Source organism: Molossus molossus, unplaced genomic scaffold, assembly GCF_014108415.1.
Source record: "Molossus molossus isolate mMolMol1 unplaced genomic scaffold, mMolMol1.p scaffold_m16_p_18, whole genome shotgun sequence".
Taxonomy (NCBI): domain Eukaryota; kingdom Metazoa; phylum Chordata; class Mammalia; order Chiroptera; family Molossidae; genus Molossus; species Molossus molossus.
The window spans coordinates 19,708,903-19,725,502 of NW_023425353.1; the positions used below are offsets into that span (position 1 = coordinate 19,708,903).

Sequence of the window (16,600 nt, forward strand, 5' to 3'; positions counted from 1 at the left end):
GATGTGTCCACTATAAACAACTCTTCCAAGTCTGCTGCCTAGCTTGGGCAAAGCGTGGCTAGGGCCCGGCTGGGGCAAGGTGTGGTTAGGGCCCAGCTTGGGCAAGGTGTGGTTAGGGCCCGGCTGGGGCAAGGTGTGGCTAGGAGGCTGCCACAGCATCTCACCTACATCAGTCTCCCTGCTCTCTGGTCACAGAACACATGCACCTGGAGCCCACACTGGTGCGTGGGAAAGGAGTTTAGTGAAGAACTTCCCCAGAGTGATAACAGCAAAATTCAAAGAATTCACTGTTTACATTAAAATTTTTTTTCAGGGAAAAGAGAGAAACATCTATAACAAAAATAAATTAATAAAAATAAATTTTTTTTTTTCAAAAAGTGGGGAAGACTCAGATACGTTACACAGTTGGGAACTAATAAAATCGAACCATCTGAAACTGCCAGCACGCAACCTTTCTGACCTACAAAAGGGGCAATTTCATGCGTTAACCAAATAGCCAAGAGCCTCCCGAATGTCCCCAAGGCCACCAGGAGCCACCATTTCAGAGGTCAGATGCTTCTTGGTGAATCTCCATTTTCTGAATCCTTCTTTTTTAGCTTATTTTCCACTCTCTAAAATACTTTCAAAATGAAGAATGACTTGGAAGATTTAAAGCATTGAGGCAAATATACAGAAATCGAAAAGTAGTGTGTTTTTCTTTTAAATAAGCTTGTATTTCATTTGCCCCAAAGCCTGAAAGTAACAAGATTCATTTAACAACTAAGACACGTGGAAAGTGAAACAAAACCTCAATTAACCAGGCTAACAGACTAAATGGAACATTTCCCCATTTGGCTGGAGGAAGAGAAGGACAATGACAAAAATCAGTGAAGCAGCTGGGGACCCGGCAGAGGCCGGCTGAGTGTCCTCGCGCCCTCGCCCGCCCACTGCCCTCCACACTGCGCTCCTCACCACGGAGACCGTCGTCGGGCTCTGCTCACTGACCCAGGTGTGGGTCTGACTTAGCACTGTCAACCAAGTTCACCAGCCTTCAAGTTCACTAGCGTACAGGCAGGAAAACGAACCAAAATGTTTAGATTTCCAACTGTTTAAACAGGTTGGTTGCTTAGTTGGCGCTGGGCTCATGTGTCTATTACCAATCATAATAGAAAGAAAATAAATACCTAATTCCTGAGCAAGGTTAATTGAGGTTTCATTCTACAGAAGATTTTGACAAGAGCCCCAGTTCTACAGTAGTCTAACATCAAACACATTTTTCTGGAGATGCACACACAAGATGGTTTAAAGAAAACTGTGGTTAAAAGTCTTCATTTCCCAGCTTGTGTCCCCATGGACTTGCTCTGATCGGTGTCAAAGGCCACACTATGGAGTGCTGCTATAACCCACCGTTTAGCAAGACTGGGGGGTTCCTGCCTCTCTGCTGTTAGTCTCCAGGCTGCTGGGTGCATAAGGACTGAGCTCGCCCCAGGGTGGCCTGCACCATCAGCACACAAACCGCATGCAACCATGGTAACTCTTAGCTCATGCATGGGCAGCACATTTAGGGCACCCTGTCCAAAAGGTGCTCTTTGTGTTTGTGTAAATGTAAGCCCATCCATTAAAACAGATATAACGTATCTTAACACAAACAGACCCAAGTTATCTTGCAAGTCCTGTTGCAGGAAAATAGTGCTGTTACTATTTTAGGCCACTGGAACCTGATTCAGTCCAAGAAATGAGAAGAGAGATACTCCCTTCATAGGATAAATGCTTTTCCTCTGACTCTGATGTCAGGAAGGGTGTAAGAAAGTCCACACATAGTGATGTAGCTGCTCTCCGTTGACATATTTCAGAGGACATAAAAAAATAGCAAAACATAATTTCTAATCACTATTATGAAGCCAAAATAACTCCTCCATGCAGCAAAGTTTCAAAAGGAAGAGCAAAAGCAGGTTGAAGTTTCAGGGAAAAAAAAATCCTTTGGTTAAAAAAACAACAACGTATAAGCAGACGACAAAAAGCAAAAACAGCCCAAAGCACGCCACACTGCTTTGCTGTGTCACACGCAGGAGCAGGCCCCTTCCACTCGACGCCGTGGAACCTGTCACCTGCAAAACAACCTCAAAGGCAAAAGTTGCAATGAAGACAATCTGCTAAACCTAGTATCTAGAAAGTAAACAGAGAATTGAAACTGGTATTGCTACAGCTGCGTTGGAGTATGTGAGGACCGCTAAAAAGGCCATTACCTTTAGCAGGATTTCGACAGTAAAGATGGCTGTGAAAGCATAGTCGAAGTAGCCCAGTATCTGAAAGGTATAACGGTGAGATGAGAAAAAAACATTTGGACAAACTCCACAGCCACATGCCCACAGGTGGAACGCCACGTGCAATCAGAGACCCTCCCGGGATCAGCCTGCCCCTCTGGCGGTCAGTACAGAGGTCCTCAGAAATGCCCCACCCGGGCCGATCACAGCTCATCCTAGTGACCGGCAAAGAGGACGTGGAAAACTTACGTCCTTGAACCACTCCTGCGGACTCTCTGCCCGGTCTCACAGCTCAGACAGAGACTCGATTCTAAAAGTGCTTTATTAATAACCTTTTCTCATCAGAGTGCCACCCTGACAAATTACTTGTGGCACCAGATAAATAGGAGTCTTAGACACATTTTGAATTTTTAACTGCATTTTTGGCTGAGTGAAATATGTTGCCATCCAGCTGAGCTTTAGATTGGTAGAGAAATGTAAACAATGATGTAAGGGCCATTAAATGGGGCCAGAAGCTTCCGCGAGTCCCCTCCCATCCCAGCCCATTTAATCAGGGAGCAAACAGCCTCCGCCCACCGATGTGCAGGGCTGGATAAGTCCTCAAGGAAGAGTTTCCCTCACCACCTTGCTCTGCCCCTAGCACTGCTCTCCCCCAACACTGTTTTCTAACCTCGCCGGGCCCCCCAAAGAACAGATGACCTGGTTTTTGAATTGTCAGGCCAGGCTACTTTGCCAGTACTCCTGAAAATACTGTCTACTCTCCAACCAACCAAGTCCTGCTGGCCCCTTCTGGGGTCTCTGCCTTTTCTCAGAGCCATGGGGAAGGGGGACAGAGCAGGTGGGCTGCAGCAAGAAGCCCGACCACCACTCAACTAAGCTGCTCCCGGGGAACGGCAGCCACCTCGGTCAATTCTTCTCATGACAACTGTGCTCTATGGTTTGAAAGAACTGAAGAGATCAGAGCTGGAAGGGACTCTGGTAACCATAGGCCACTCCCTTCATTGAACAGACGGGGACACCTGCTCGGCCACGAAGCCAGCCACGGCACTGCTGAGGACGGAGCCAGGCCTGTGCAATGCTGGTCGAGAGCCACGGGCCCGGTGCTTACGTATGTGGTCTGCCCCCGGGAGTCCTGTCCTGCTCTGTTACAAACAGGTGGGGACCTCTGTTTCAAAGGCCAGCTCCCCTCAGCTCAAGTTTAAGTTCTCTTTTCAGAGTGTATTCATGACCTAAGGTGCTTCCACGTTTGAGCTTCCACATTCTGCTGGAACTTCTCGGTGCGCCCGTTTCTGGCCAGGCCACGCAAAGCATTTCCATCCACTACAGGCTCCGCCCCTCCTCCTCACGTTCCCCGTCACAGCAGGACGCCCCGCTGAAAGCACCTGGGCCAAAGCCCTCAGGTTCCCGCAGCCTCCTTTCTCTCTCCCACTGAAACCCAGCTAAGGTTTGAAAGCAAAACAAAACAAAGATACTGCAAGACTGAGATGACATGAAGTATCTAAAATAGTCAGACACCCAGAGACAGAAGAGGAATGGCCATGTCAGGGGCTGGGGAGGGGCAGCGGGGAGCTGTTCAATGGATAGTTTCAGTGTCCTGGAGATCTGCCGTACAGCAACGTAGCGCCTATCACCACGAACACCGAAAACTGCCTTGTACACTTAAAAATATGTTGCCCCCGCCCTGGCCGGTTTGGCTCAGTGGTTAGAGTGTTGGCCTGTGGTCTGGAGAGACCCGGTTCGGGTCCTTCTAAAGGCATGCACCTCGGTTGCGGTTTGTCCCCAGCCCCGCTTGGGGTTGTGTAGGAGGCAACCAGCTGATGTGTCCCTTTCTCGTCCATGTTTCGCTTTCTCTCCCTCCCACTCCATCTGAACAAAAAATGGAGAAATGTCCTTGGGTGAGGATAAAAAAAAAAAAAAGTGTTAAAAGGGTAGCTCTCATGTTACATGTTCTTACCACAGTAAGAAAAACTGTAGCATTTTAAAAACAATACATATACACATGTGTACATCTATTTAACAACAAACCATAACATTCTTGAGAAAAGCCGCAGGGGATACACTCATGGGAAAGTAGTAACAATAAAAGACGAGAGCACAGGAGGCCCCAGCAGAAATGAACTCTGTCAATCTGTGTTCTAGACTAGCTCTGACCTAGTCTGTCATGTGATGTTTTCCCCTTGGGTCTCATTCTGACTCCGGAACTCAGACACCCCGGCCTTCGTTCCATTTGAATGGAAAGATTAAGGCAGGCTCAGGGCTATTATCTTTGTATCAGCACCAGCACGAGCCATGGAGGAAAGTTCTTTATCTCTGAGTCTGAGTGTGTGTTTATCAGTCTGATAGGTTGGGTTTGTCAGACAAACCCAGAGACTGGAACTGGAGAGACACAGCACGAGGGTTGGTTGTTACAACCGACATTCTGGGGCTTTGAGCTGGCGACTTGCCTTAATCCTCAAATCTCTAAAACCTCATGAACAGACAGAGGTCCCGCCCAGGCAAGGCAGGGACACCTTCTGGCCTCAGGGCGGCCGCCCTCTCCTGGGAGGGATTCTTAGTTTCCATCTGAAACTGTGTTACAGGACCAGGGCCGAAAGGCGCCAAGTCCCATTCTGTCCAGCATAGATGCCATGCAAGGGTGTGACCCCTACGTTAGGAAACTGATGAATAGAAAACCTAACCCTGCATTTGTTTTCATCATAAACTCACTTTCTGCCCCACCAAACACAGTTCTTCCTCTCCACAGAACCACTCAACTCCACATCCCACCTGCTCCCTAACTTGTATCGTTCCCAGGAACGGAGCCAGGGGGCTTTGTGAATTTCCATCCACACAGGACAGAAGTCCTCCCCTCCAATCCTAAGTGAGCGCTCCTGGGCCTGTATCACACCTGGTTTAGGTGTACGTTCTCTCCTGCTGGGGGCTTCCCACAGACATCTCCAAACAGGTGTGGACGGGAATGTGACCAGGGAGAGGACAGGGGCCAAAATATGGGCAGTGGGAAGGGGGAGGAAGAGAAGCGGGGTCCGCGAACACACTCTCAGTTATTGAAGAGTATTTAAAATGAAGTTTAAAATACACGATTCAAAACCCCGTTGACACTTACAGACCTGAAACAGGAAATGCCTGTGGGTGAGGAGATGTCTCCTCTAGCTTTTAGCCTCCGGCCTCCGTAGGCCGTGTGTGGAGGACAGGAGAGGCCAGCGCCGGCCCCAGGGGACCCGCCCTCCTGCCCCCGCCCAGGTGGCTTACAGTGTTCCGGAAGGAGTGGCTGCGGATGGGGTCCTCTGCGGCCAGGGACGCACTGCTCAGCATGATGAAGACGAGGATGAGGTTGGTGAAGACGTGGTGGTTGATGAGCTTGTGGCAGCCCACGCGGATCCTGCGGGGAGAGCCAGTGCGTGGACACAGCGCCAGCCAGCGCCCGCAGGCCGCTGGCCCAGGGCGGGCAGAGCACGGCCCCGCCCCACCCAGCAAACCAGAACCCCCTGACCATCAGCCCTCAAACCCCCTGCACAGCAGACCCCGAGGGCCTGGGTGCCACGGCTGTGTGGGACCACCACGGACACCAGTCACTGAGTCCTCAGACGTGGGACCGTCACTGGCTAAAGGAGAAGAAACGGAGGCTTAAGCACGTGGACATACTTAGCAAGGCCCAAAGGTGACTGCCCGCTCTCGCAGGAAGCCCCTGTCCTGACCTAGAAGGGAGCCTGAGGCCAGAGCTCATCACCGCAGCGGCTCAGGGGGGCCTGGCCCTCCCGGCACACAGCTGGGCTGTGTAAAAGGGGACCGCAGTGAGCGAGGCGGGGACTGTCCTGTTACGTGGAGATGTGGTCACAGGGCCTCATTAACGATTGTTATGTTGGAGCTGACCCGTCACGAGCACTCTGAGAATGGGAGGTGAGAGTTACGTCATCAGCAGGACCCTCGCAAGGATTCTGCTGTACCATGAGGCAGAGTCGCCGAGTCCCAGGGTCCCGTGAGGCCGCACCCCCGGTCTGGCCCTCAGGATGGCTCCGTGGGCCCTGGGAGCCTCTCCTGCTGCCCCGATGTCCTAGGAACTAGTCGGCACCTGACTACCCTTAACCTCAATACTTGACTTTAGAATTTAAAGATTTTTTTTTTGGCCTACAGAATACAGGTAGGTTTTCCTTTGTAAAGATTTTTTTCACTTTCACAACTGGAATCAACTTTATAGGAAAGGGATTCCTTGCTTTAAATCCTCCTCTGGGGGCTGCGTAAGGCTGAGCGGGTCCCCGGGAGGCGTGCCCACTGACAGCCACCGAGTCTGGAGAAGGCCTTCCAGCGCCAGGCAGGACCTCAGTCCGTTCCTTCCACATATGCATACATAGCAAGTATAGGTGTCGGTAATGTCAGATGAATCACTTTTTTTTTTAAAGGGACACCTGGACTCTCAACAGTGATGAGCGGTAAAAACTCATCAAATCTCCACGTCTCTCAGGCCGGCCGCCTGCCTCGCTCCCTGCCTGTCTGCCGGGGCCTGAGAACTGCAGAGCCCTCCCCACAGCCCAGGACCACTGACCCCTCTGGCCTTTCCCTCGATCCAGACGGTGTAAAACCCGGAGACCAGCTAGGAAGTGGGCGCCGTCCTCCCACAGTACCCGTGAGCACGGCGATGCTGCCGGCGAGCACCTTTTCATCTTAACACGAGAAACGCTGTTGTAAGCATTCCTATGGATTAAGGATACCATAGAGCTGACCTGACTAGCTCAACCTATAAAGCATCACTGAGCAGTATTACTCATTGCCAGAAAACTCAGCAGAGAAAAGGGACCAACTATACTAGATCTCAGGATGAAGATGCTGGGCAGGTCCGTCACAAAATTCTCATGCCCCAGAGCATCTTCACAGAAGACCCAGTCGTGAAGAAAACACTTCACAGGGGACCACCCAGGGAACGCCAGAGCCGTGGGCTCCGAAGCAGCAGCTATTCCACTCTGCTGAGCCCAGTACAGGGGTTAAGGGGAGGAGACTCTAGAATGGCTCCTCCCAGGACTTGGCTACACTCCTGCAGCCCCTCCATCTGGGAACAGAAAGGCTAGGAAGAGATGAGCAGAGGACAAAGGCAAGGCTGGGGCTGAGGGGGGGTCGGGGGCTGGGGGTAGGGCTCTGATGTTCAGTTCAGAAAGGGGCTGCCCCATCCTCAGCCCTCCTCCCACCACCAGCCACCCTCATGCAACCTGTGGGGTCACAGGTGAGGCGCCGCAGTGATGGGACCTGAAAGGGGGTATTTACGGGTTGGTCTTGCTAAGGATGAAGAAAGCGCTCCCTTCAGGAATGGGGACGATTTTCTCTTTCATGTTCAACTCTGAGATTCTGCGAGGACGGGGACCAGCGGGCACCTCGGGTTCATCCTCCTCCTCCTCCTCCTCTTCCTCTTCACCTACTTCAAATGAGATGCTTTTTTATAGGCATGAAACAAAGGCTGCAGTTCGGTTTTAATTATTCTCAATTTCACATGAAAATTTAGCTTACATTTTAACAACATCTATCAGCTTACAAGAATCAAAACCCTTTAGAACATGGACTGTGTGTGTGTGTGTGTAAGGGGGGGACTGAGACGCTTGCCTGTGTGTGAGTGTGCCGTTGTGGGAACGAGGTCCCCAGCAGTGGAAGGTCTGAGCACAGGGAACAGGGTGCTCACTGCCACCCCCCAGCACCCAGCTGTGTCCCCACTAAATTCCTTGCTCAACTTCAGCCCAAATAAACAATGTGGGACTTCAAGTCACACATGGTCAGTCCTCCAAGGTCCTCTAACTCACAGTCCCTCCTACACCAGCCAATAAAGGCTCTGGTCAAATGTGAAATTGTCAGGTGAGTCGTGCTAACTGGTTGCCTCCGAGAGAGGTTTCCCAGCAAAGGTCGGGCTTATCCCAACCCACCTACACTTTCTCTCCCACCGCCTGGAATTTGGGTTATGTAAGCTGCCTGTGATCTAGAGAAAAGGCAGGGGATTGTACCCGTGGCCGCGATGGCCTCGCAGCCCAGCGTGTGCGCCGGCTCGCCAGCCGCGGACTCAGCCACTGATCACAGAGAGGCAGCAAGGCCATGTCACTCCTGAGCTGAGAGCCGGAACCCAGCCCCGCCGACATACCTGGAACATCGCAAGGAGGGTAGGGGTCCTTGTCCTCATCCTCTTCTCGGTAGTCATCGATTGTAACCTAGGGGAGATTCCGACTTCAATGCTTGTCAGCGGGCCACAGTGAGGACCCAACCCTGCCACTCAGCACAGGGCAGAGGGGTCCCCTTCCAAAGGTACAAGGCACATGAGTGAGTGAGTAGGGGCAGCAGATGCTCCAGACAGTGACTGCTGAAGTCTGAGGGCAGACGAGGAGACAACTGATAGGACCCCTCCCGGCATGGTCACAGCCCCAGCATCGTCACATACTGACAGCGAGTCCCATGCAGGCAGGGACTGCACGGGTCTTGTTCAGTCTCAATCCCAAGTATCTGACACCGGTAACCACACAAAACATATTTACTGACTCAGGGAACAACCAACCAACAGAATGAAAACTCCAGAATGTCACCGTGGGATGAGGTCTGACAGTACAGCCCCATCCTGCGATCTCCTTGGGGGCAGATATCTATTAACAGCCCCTGACTTCAGTCCCCACTGAGAAGACACCACCACACGTCAGGTCTGACCACAAAAGTCCAATGAAGAGAAAGTAAGTGATCAGACCAGGCAAACATTTAACATACCGGTTCTCTGGTGAAATGTCGGCTAACCACCAGCTAAGTGCCTAAATTCTCTCGGGACCCCGAGGGAAGCCAGCGTCTGTACCCACCCACCCAAACGTCACACAGCACACTTTCTCGGTGGAAATGGCACCTTTATGGTGAATCATTTTGAAACAAGAAGGGGAGAATTGTTTCGGATCACATACCTTGTTGTCACTATTGGCTATCTGATTGACCTCCGGCTTGTTGTTCTTTTTATTTTCCAGGCTTTCTTTTCTACAGAGGGGAGAACAGAACATGAGAAACCAAGTCGCGATAGGCTCATCAGCAGCAGCCCAATGAAGGACAGGATTTAATTGGAAATCCTAACAGCAAGAACAGAGCACAACCCACACTCAAATCTTCCCGTTCACTCAGTGCACTGGATTTGGTACACGGATCGTCTTATTAAAATGCTCATCCAAAAGCTAATCAGCACTGAATGCTTCGTTTATTTTATGGTGCCAAAATTAGCCACAGTGATTCTTTAAGCAAGGGGACGTGTGACTCCCACTCTTGGCTATGAGAATGAGCGCCAAGGGCCCGGGTTCTGCCCCAGATTCTGTCCTTTTGGGTCAGCGCCACGTGGCCACCCACCATCACCACGGAGCAGCCACGTGGGGCCGCAGCTGCTGCAGAGTCCGCGTGGCTCTGCCGGCCTCACCTGCAGCTGGCTTCCCAGGCAGGCACGAGCAAACACCTTCTGTGAAAACAGGGTTACCTGGCGATCTTTTTCCTCTCCTTTTCTTCGGCTTCCTCTTTCTGAGCAGTATTCAAACTTTCAGCATCAGCCAAATTGTCTACAGCGATGGCCAAGAAGACATTCAGTAGAATATCTAATTTGAACATTTTAAGGGTATAACGCCTTTCTAATGTGTGGTCAACAATAGCAAAGTCACAGCCCCCTGCATTCCAGAGGCTGGTAACAGGTGATTGTCCCCTAGTGCTATGTTCACTTGGCAAAGCCAGAGGACCACAACCCTATTTCTTAAAAAACAAAAGAAAACAAAAAAAAACTGTAGAAGTCTGGAAAGAACTAAAATACATGAACACCTACAAATGTCAACATTTCCTTTCATGTCTGTGCATACATGTGCATGTACAAGCACATGTATGCCTCTACACATCTAGGTATCTGTAGCTATGATGCACATTGCATAAGACAATCTATCATATAAACATGGAGTGTTTACGCACTTTGCAATGTCCCTTTCTGCATTTTGTTTTCTTTTAAAACACACTCGTAACACATATATTCGGGGTATGCTTTCCAAAATAGACCCCTTTAAAGGCTAGACATTATGCAAATGATGGTCTCACTGCAGAAGGCAGTCTGAGCCCGTCCAGTCTGAAAGGGCCTTCAGGGCGTGGCGCTACCTCCGTCATTCATTCTCGGCGCGGACGCGGATGACCGTGTGCCTGACCTGCTGATGGTGCTCGACTGCTCTTTCGAATAGGCCCACTGTGGCTACATCTTTGACTACTATGGATGAATTTTATTTTTTCAAACAATAAAAAGTTAGGTATTTGAACAAGTTATGAGATTTTTGGCTTTTACTAGAATGCTGTTTGTACGGTTTCCGTGCATGATTGGAAGAAAAAACTTCAGAAGAGGTTTTCCAAATCAGAAGAGGCCTGTTTCTTCTTTGCGAGCAGTGCGGTGTGTTTCGGGGGAGCAGAGAGCAGGGGGCGGCAGGCAAGGCAGCTCCCTTCTCTAACATGCTTCTCTCGGGCTGAGCAGAGCCCAGGGACCCGTGACAGGAGCGGCACCAGCCCCCACGTGCCCTGTGCGATCTGAAATCTCAGGGGGGTTGCTGAACACGCAAACGAACATCACCTAACAAGGACGGATGAGGCGATGGCTTCCAGGGGGTCTCACACTTGACTACTCTAGTCAAGTCCTTAGAGAGGACAGAAATGTGAGTGAATTATATTGAGTTTCGAGCCACCTCTTCAACAGTGTCGGGGAGCCTGGGGCGGTATTCATGTGCTGTGCAATAGTTCCTCCACCAAACATGTACGAGGGGCTCCGGATGCAGGTCTTGGGCTAGGCAGGGAGGATGGAGAGAGACAGCAGACACAAGCAAAGGTTACGGGGTCATGAAGGTGCCAGCTGAGGTAAAGAGAGATCTGAGCTTTCCGAAGTCTAGGACTAGAGAGTCCCTCTTGGCAGGGAAAAGGGTTCCAAGCGGGAGAAAAGGGCACAGCACCATACAGCAACAAGCCAAAGGTATCTGACTTCCAAAGATGTCCAGATCAGCAAAGCGAAACTAGGTTCAGGGGAGCTTAGGTCAACCCGCTGAAGATGGATCCCTGTCAGTTAGGAAGAGTCTTAAGAAGACACATCTATTTCCCAGCCTCCCCAGGATGAGGGCATGGAGAGCCACCTAGCTGTGCCCTAAGCTATCCCGTGGGACCTGCACAGGAAACGTGACACCAAGTGGGGTGACCACGGGCGCAGCCCATGCACTGCCTCAGGCCCCTTCCCCCAAGCCTGTGCTCATTCCTCAATGCCTCCAGGACTCTGCCTCCGCCATACTGACCCAGCAGCGTGAAGGAGAGAACATAAAACAAGGTCAGGGCATTTACCTCCCTGTCACAATGGCTACCACCACCTTGATGGGGGGTGGTGGGGACCAAATAAGAGGGGCAACAGCACAGCGCTGGTCAACTGGAAGGATACAATTCCCACAAATGAAGAGGATGATGAAGTAGATGCAGACGATCATCCCCGAGGACGACGGGCCCCCGTACGCCATGATGCCATCGTACATCACAGCGTTCCAGTCTTCACCTGTCAGGATCTGAGAAGCCAAAACCTGGATCAGCAGGCGGGCAGGCCCCCACTCCCAGGGTCTCCCAGGGCCCCTAAATCTGGTGTAAGCTGCCTCTCACAGTCTGGTCTGCACTGAACAAACCCATCTGTTACCCCACAGAGTTTTCAAACATTATTTTTAATTACAGAAATAGATGAGTTAGTCGTTCTAGTGAAAATAACATTACTTGTAGGCCTTAGGGACTCCCAGATGATGCCCCGGCCCAGTTCTTAGTCCCTCCCCAGAAAACATGAGTTTAGGGTGTCTCTCCAGGACCCTTATCTGTGGCTTTAAACACATATATGCACACTCAGAAGAAACAGGCAGTTGGTGTCTTCTCTGATTTATTAGACATAAAAGGTATCACACTACATGAATTTTCTGCAATTTGCTCCCCCCCCCCCCCCGCCCTCGACAATATACTCTGGAGCTCTCTGTCAATAGCTTCATTTCATTCATGAAAAAAAAATTTTTTTAAATCCTCATCGGAGGACATGTTTTACTGATTTTAGAGAGCGAAGAAGGGGAAGAGGGAGAGAGAAACATAAATGTGAGAGAGAAACATCAATAGGCTGCCTCCCAACCATGGATCGAACCTGCAACCTAGGTATGTGCCTTGACTGGGAATTGAACCCACAACCTTTTGGGTGCATGGGACAGTGTTCCAACCAACTGAGCCACCTGGCCAGGGCTCATTTCATTCTTTTTACCTGCTGCCTAGTATTCCATACAGTTAACCAACTGTGGAAATGGAGAATTCTATCTATGAATTTTTATAAGCAGGGAATTCTCTAAGTCTCTTACGTACATTTACAAATGACCTGATGAGTAGATACACATAACAAACTGAATTTCAAATATAGTCTCTTCTCATGATACTAGATAATTCAGTCCATCACGAAACAAAATCAGATGAACATGAACCGCAATTTAAACATACGCTATCTTCCCGAAAAAGAGACAGCAAGAGAGGGGAGAGACTGTGTTCCTTGATCGTCTATCTAGACCAGATACTTTAAAAATTAAAGCCACTATGGGTCACCACCACACAGGAAACACGGGCAAATGACTTGAAAGGATAAAGCAATTCACAGAACAGGAACTACACACGGCTGGCAGTCCCATGAAAAGACATTCAGGTTCCCTCCTGATACGGGAACAGTGCATTGAAACTACAAGAGACCATTTCCACCACTCGACAGGCCGCCGCCAGGAAGCTTGAGCGCCCACTGTGGCGCAGAAGAGGCCATGGAGGATGAATGAACATACCCTCAAGGAGAACAGGTGGGCGAGAGCATCCCCGTTGAAGACGGACACCGCGCCCCTTTAAAACAGCAGACTTCGGGAATTCATCCCACAGATCTACCCTCACACATGTGCCCCATGGTGCGTGTACAAGGTCACCCACTGAGGCAAGACTGGACACAACAAAACATTCATCAGCAGGGAGCGCTCCGTGAGTGACGGCCCGTCCATACCAGAGAATTTATGCAGCGTGGAAAAGGAGGTGGCAACCTTTTATGGCCCAATAAGGAAGGTTCTTAAGGACACTGAAAGTGATGAAAAGCAAGATGGACATGGCATGCAGAATGAGCTGCCATCTGTGTAAATCATCCGCAGGCAGGTGGGTAGGTGAACGGACTTATGTCTGAGTACAAAGAACACACAAGAAGCTATTTAATGGTGGTGTCTCCTAGGAGGAGGATTGGTGGGTGGGGGATCTGATTGCTACTTGATATCCTTTTGTAATGTTTCAATTTTGCGCCATAGACATGTATAACAAACAACCAGTACACGGGTTTCTCTGAAAGAAAAAAAAGAATAATCAGTGGCGCAAAATTAAGTATAATTCAAAAAATTTTCAAAAACGAAGTGTAATTCTGTCACAGCCTATACCAGGGACAAAAATCCCATTCACCTACAACTGGCCAAGTGGGAAAGAATCTTAGAAATCATTCCTTCTAGTCTGTCGTTTTTTTCTTTTCAGAGAAGGACAATGACTTTCCAGGGTCACAGAGCTGAGCACTGAGAGAGCCCAGGAGTCCTGGATGCCCACTGCCCTGCCCCCAGCCCTGCTGCCTCTCCATCGGGGCCCGAAGCTCCCTGACGTGGCACGTGAGACACCGCAAGGGCAGAGGGGTCTTTAAATGATCTACCAGGAGGATGAAGCGGCCCTTGGGACAGCTCAGCTCAGAGCCAGGAGGGGGGCGAGGCCGCTGCTGTCTCACACTGCCGCTTGCTCCCCGGTCCCATTGCTGAGCCCCAACAGCACAGACACCCTCAAGGCTGGGTGTCCTCATTACGTCACAGGAGGGAGGACAGGAAAAGGGGCAGAAGGCTTTTATCGCCGTGATTCCTCTGACTACACCGAAGCATTAGGGCTCTAGAATTCACTTCTTTGCATACATCTGTTATCGCCAGGATTACAAAACTCACCCGTGACTGAAAATGAGCACAGAACCAGAAAAGGATGCAAGAGCCTCTGTCACAGAAAAGCCCAGGGCCAGTGGTCTTGAGGAAACATTAGCGCACATCACACAGACAGGTGGATCAAGATGCAAGAGAGGCGGCTTAAACAAGAGACGGCACAAAATGTATCAGCATGATTGGGGCAGAAGTTACTAATGAAAACGGAACCCTTTCGTCTTCCTGCGTGTGGACAGACAAGGAGGCACCTCGTAACGGGCTTCTCGGGGAGAGGCAGGCGGGCTCACCTGGAACACTGTGAGAAGTGCTTGAGGGAAATTGTCAAAGGTGCTCCGCTTGGTCTGCGTCTCATCGAAATTAAACTTGCCTCCGAACAGCTGCATCCCAAGCAAGGAGAAGATGATGATGAAGAGGAACAGCAGAAGCAGCAGCGAAGCGATGGACTTCATGGAGTTTAACAAGGAGGCCACCAAGTTGCTCAGGGATGTCCAGTGCCTACAAGTCAAGATGAGGGTGTGAGCCCAGAACGCACAATGTCACCTGACCGGGGATGTGGTTCCTCGGCCACCTCGTCGTCAGAAAACACCTGCAGCGAGATACGCATGTCCTTACCTGGTCACTTTGAAAATCCGTAAGAGGCGCACACAGCGAAACACAGAGATCCCCAGGGGAGACATGATTTCCAGTTCCACCAGGATCGTTTCCGTAATCCCACCGCACACCACGAAGCAATCAAACCGATTGAAGAGCGAGACGAAATAGGCCTGGAGCCCCAAGCTGTACATCTTCACCAGCATCTCGCAGGTGAACAGAGCCAGGAGGACTTTGTTGGCAATATCTGGAGAGAGAAAGGGGCACGTGTTCTCGGGCTCTCCTCATGGGGTTGCTCAGACTCCTCTCCTCCCTTCTCCCCACTTCCTGCCGTCAATGCCCCAGCTCCCCTGCCCTCCTCTCTGCTACCACCTCCACTGCACAGACCTGGCACTAGCATTGACGGTCTCCTGTCTGCCAGGTTCTGGTCCTGCTGCTGCTACTCCCTAGACATGCGACTCCAGGGCGGCTGCTTGGTCTATCTGGGCCTCAGTTGCACTGACTATAAAATGGGGAGCAGCAGTGCACCCCATAATCTCTGATGCTTCCTGTGATTCTCCATTTAGCCTATCATATCTCATGTCCTGTTTCCATCTGCCACAAAAGCTCTGTCTGGTCTCGCGTGCAGTACCGTGATATAGGAAGCAGTTGCCTATCAAGGTCATTCCTAACATCAGAAAACACCTCCCGCAGGCTGGAGAGTTGGACAGAAACAGATGTGACTTGATGTAAGACAGGACTTCCTGAGGGCCCCAAACTGTCACACTCAGAATGGGCTGTCTCTGGGGCCGATCCCCACACCACATTCGAGGCAGGGGAACGTTCTTGCCAAGAATGTTATAAGGGAAAAAAAGCTTCCTTTTAGTGGGGGCGGGGAGAAGGGATGGAGGTCCCTTCCGACTGGGAGATTCCTTGATCCTGGGTTGTCACAGGCAGAAGACAGTAAGAGGAAGCTTCAGGCCGCTTCATTCCCCACACGCAGCCCGCACCTGCACGCAGGCGCACCGTGTGGGGTGGTTCTCCTGTCGTCCACGGTGCGCACACCAGACATGTCCCTGCCTATCCCCATCGGGCAGGTAGGGCTACAGTGCCATGGACAGCCTCACAGTCCCTCACTCGGAACAGACAGAGAATGGCTCTGCTTGTACCTTGAATCTGCGTCAACCAGTCAGGCTGGTTGTAGTGCTCGGAGGAAATGGTTAAGGTGTTGAGAAACACCAGGACAATAACCAGCCAGTAGAACGTGACCGACTTCACGGCAGCCCTGCATCTCCTGCGACTGAATCGGTTCCAGCGGCGCCAGCGGCGGCTGCAAGAGAAGCGGACATTACTCCCTGAGCGGCAGGTCAGCACCTGCGTGTCCAGTCAACATCACGGGAAGAGCATCTGTCTCCCATGCTGGAGGTCCGGACAGGGGTGGGGTGCAGGAAGGAAAGGTGAGAACAAATAGCACAGAAATGAGCAGACCACATAGATGAATTCTGTTGATCTTAAATTACAACTTTTTCAAGTATTATATCTTGATTTGATCAGGCTATCAGTTTCCTTCCTATGGCTTCAGATAACTCCCAGAGCTGTCAGCACAGTCCTCAAGCCAGTCAGAGGATCTAGATAGTCACAGATGCGTGTGCAGATAGAAACCGAGCGGCCTGCACACGCAGTTCCCGTGCCCCGTACGGCGGGTCTGCCGGTGCAGAGCGCCGCTTATCACCACATCTCTCAGCGTCTCAATCACCGTGCAGAACCCATCAGGCAATGGAAGGCTCCCCAACTACTGTTTTC

The 16,600-nt window shown here is 50.8% G+C and overlaps 1 protein-coding gene across 1 annotated transcript in view; it reads right to left on the bottom strand.

Moving 5' to 3' along the window:
• The window catches only part of CACNA1D (calcium voltage-gated channel subunit alpha1 D), a 146,018-nt gene that overhangs the window by 64,467 nt on the left and 64,951 nt on the right, over window positions 1–16,600 (bottom strand). Inside the window, exons 8-17 of the mRNA XM_036266141.1 lie at window positions 15,967–16,127; window positions 14,840–15,065; window positions 14,515–14,722; window positions 11,668–11,788; window positions 9,706–9,820; window positions 9,152–9,221; window positions 8,356–8,422; window positions 7,497–7,647; window positions 5,493–5,622; window positions 2,226–2,285 (exon numbers count right to left, since the gene is read on the bottom strand). Of these exons, the coding sequence (XP_036122034.1) occupies window positions 2,226–2,285; window positions 5,493–5,622; window positions 7,497–7,647; window positions 8,356–8,422; window positions 9,152–9,221; window positions 9,706–9,820; window positions 11,668–11,788; window positions 14,515–14,722; window positions 14,840–15,065; window positions 15,967–16,127 (1,309 nt within the window). The remainder of the gene's footprint in view (window positions 1–2,225; window positions 2,286–5,492; window positions 5,623–7,496; window positions 7,648–8,355; window positions 8,423–9,151; window positions 9,222–9,705; window positions 9,821–11,667; window positions 11,789–14,514; window positions 14,723–14,839; window positions 15,066–15,966; window positions 16,128–16,600) is intronic.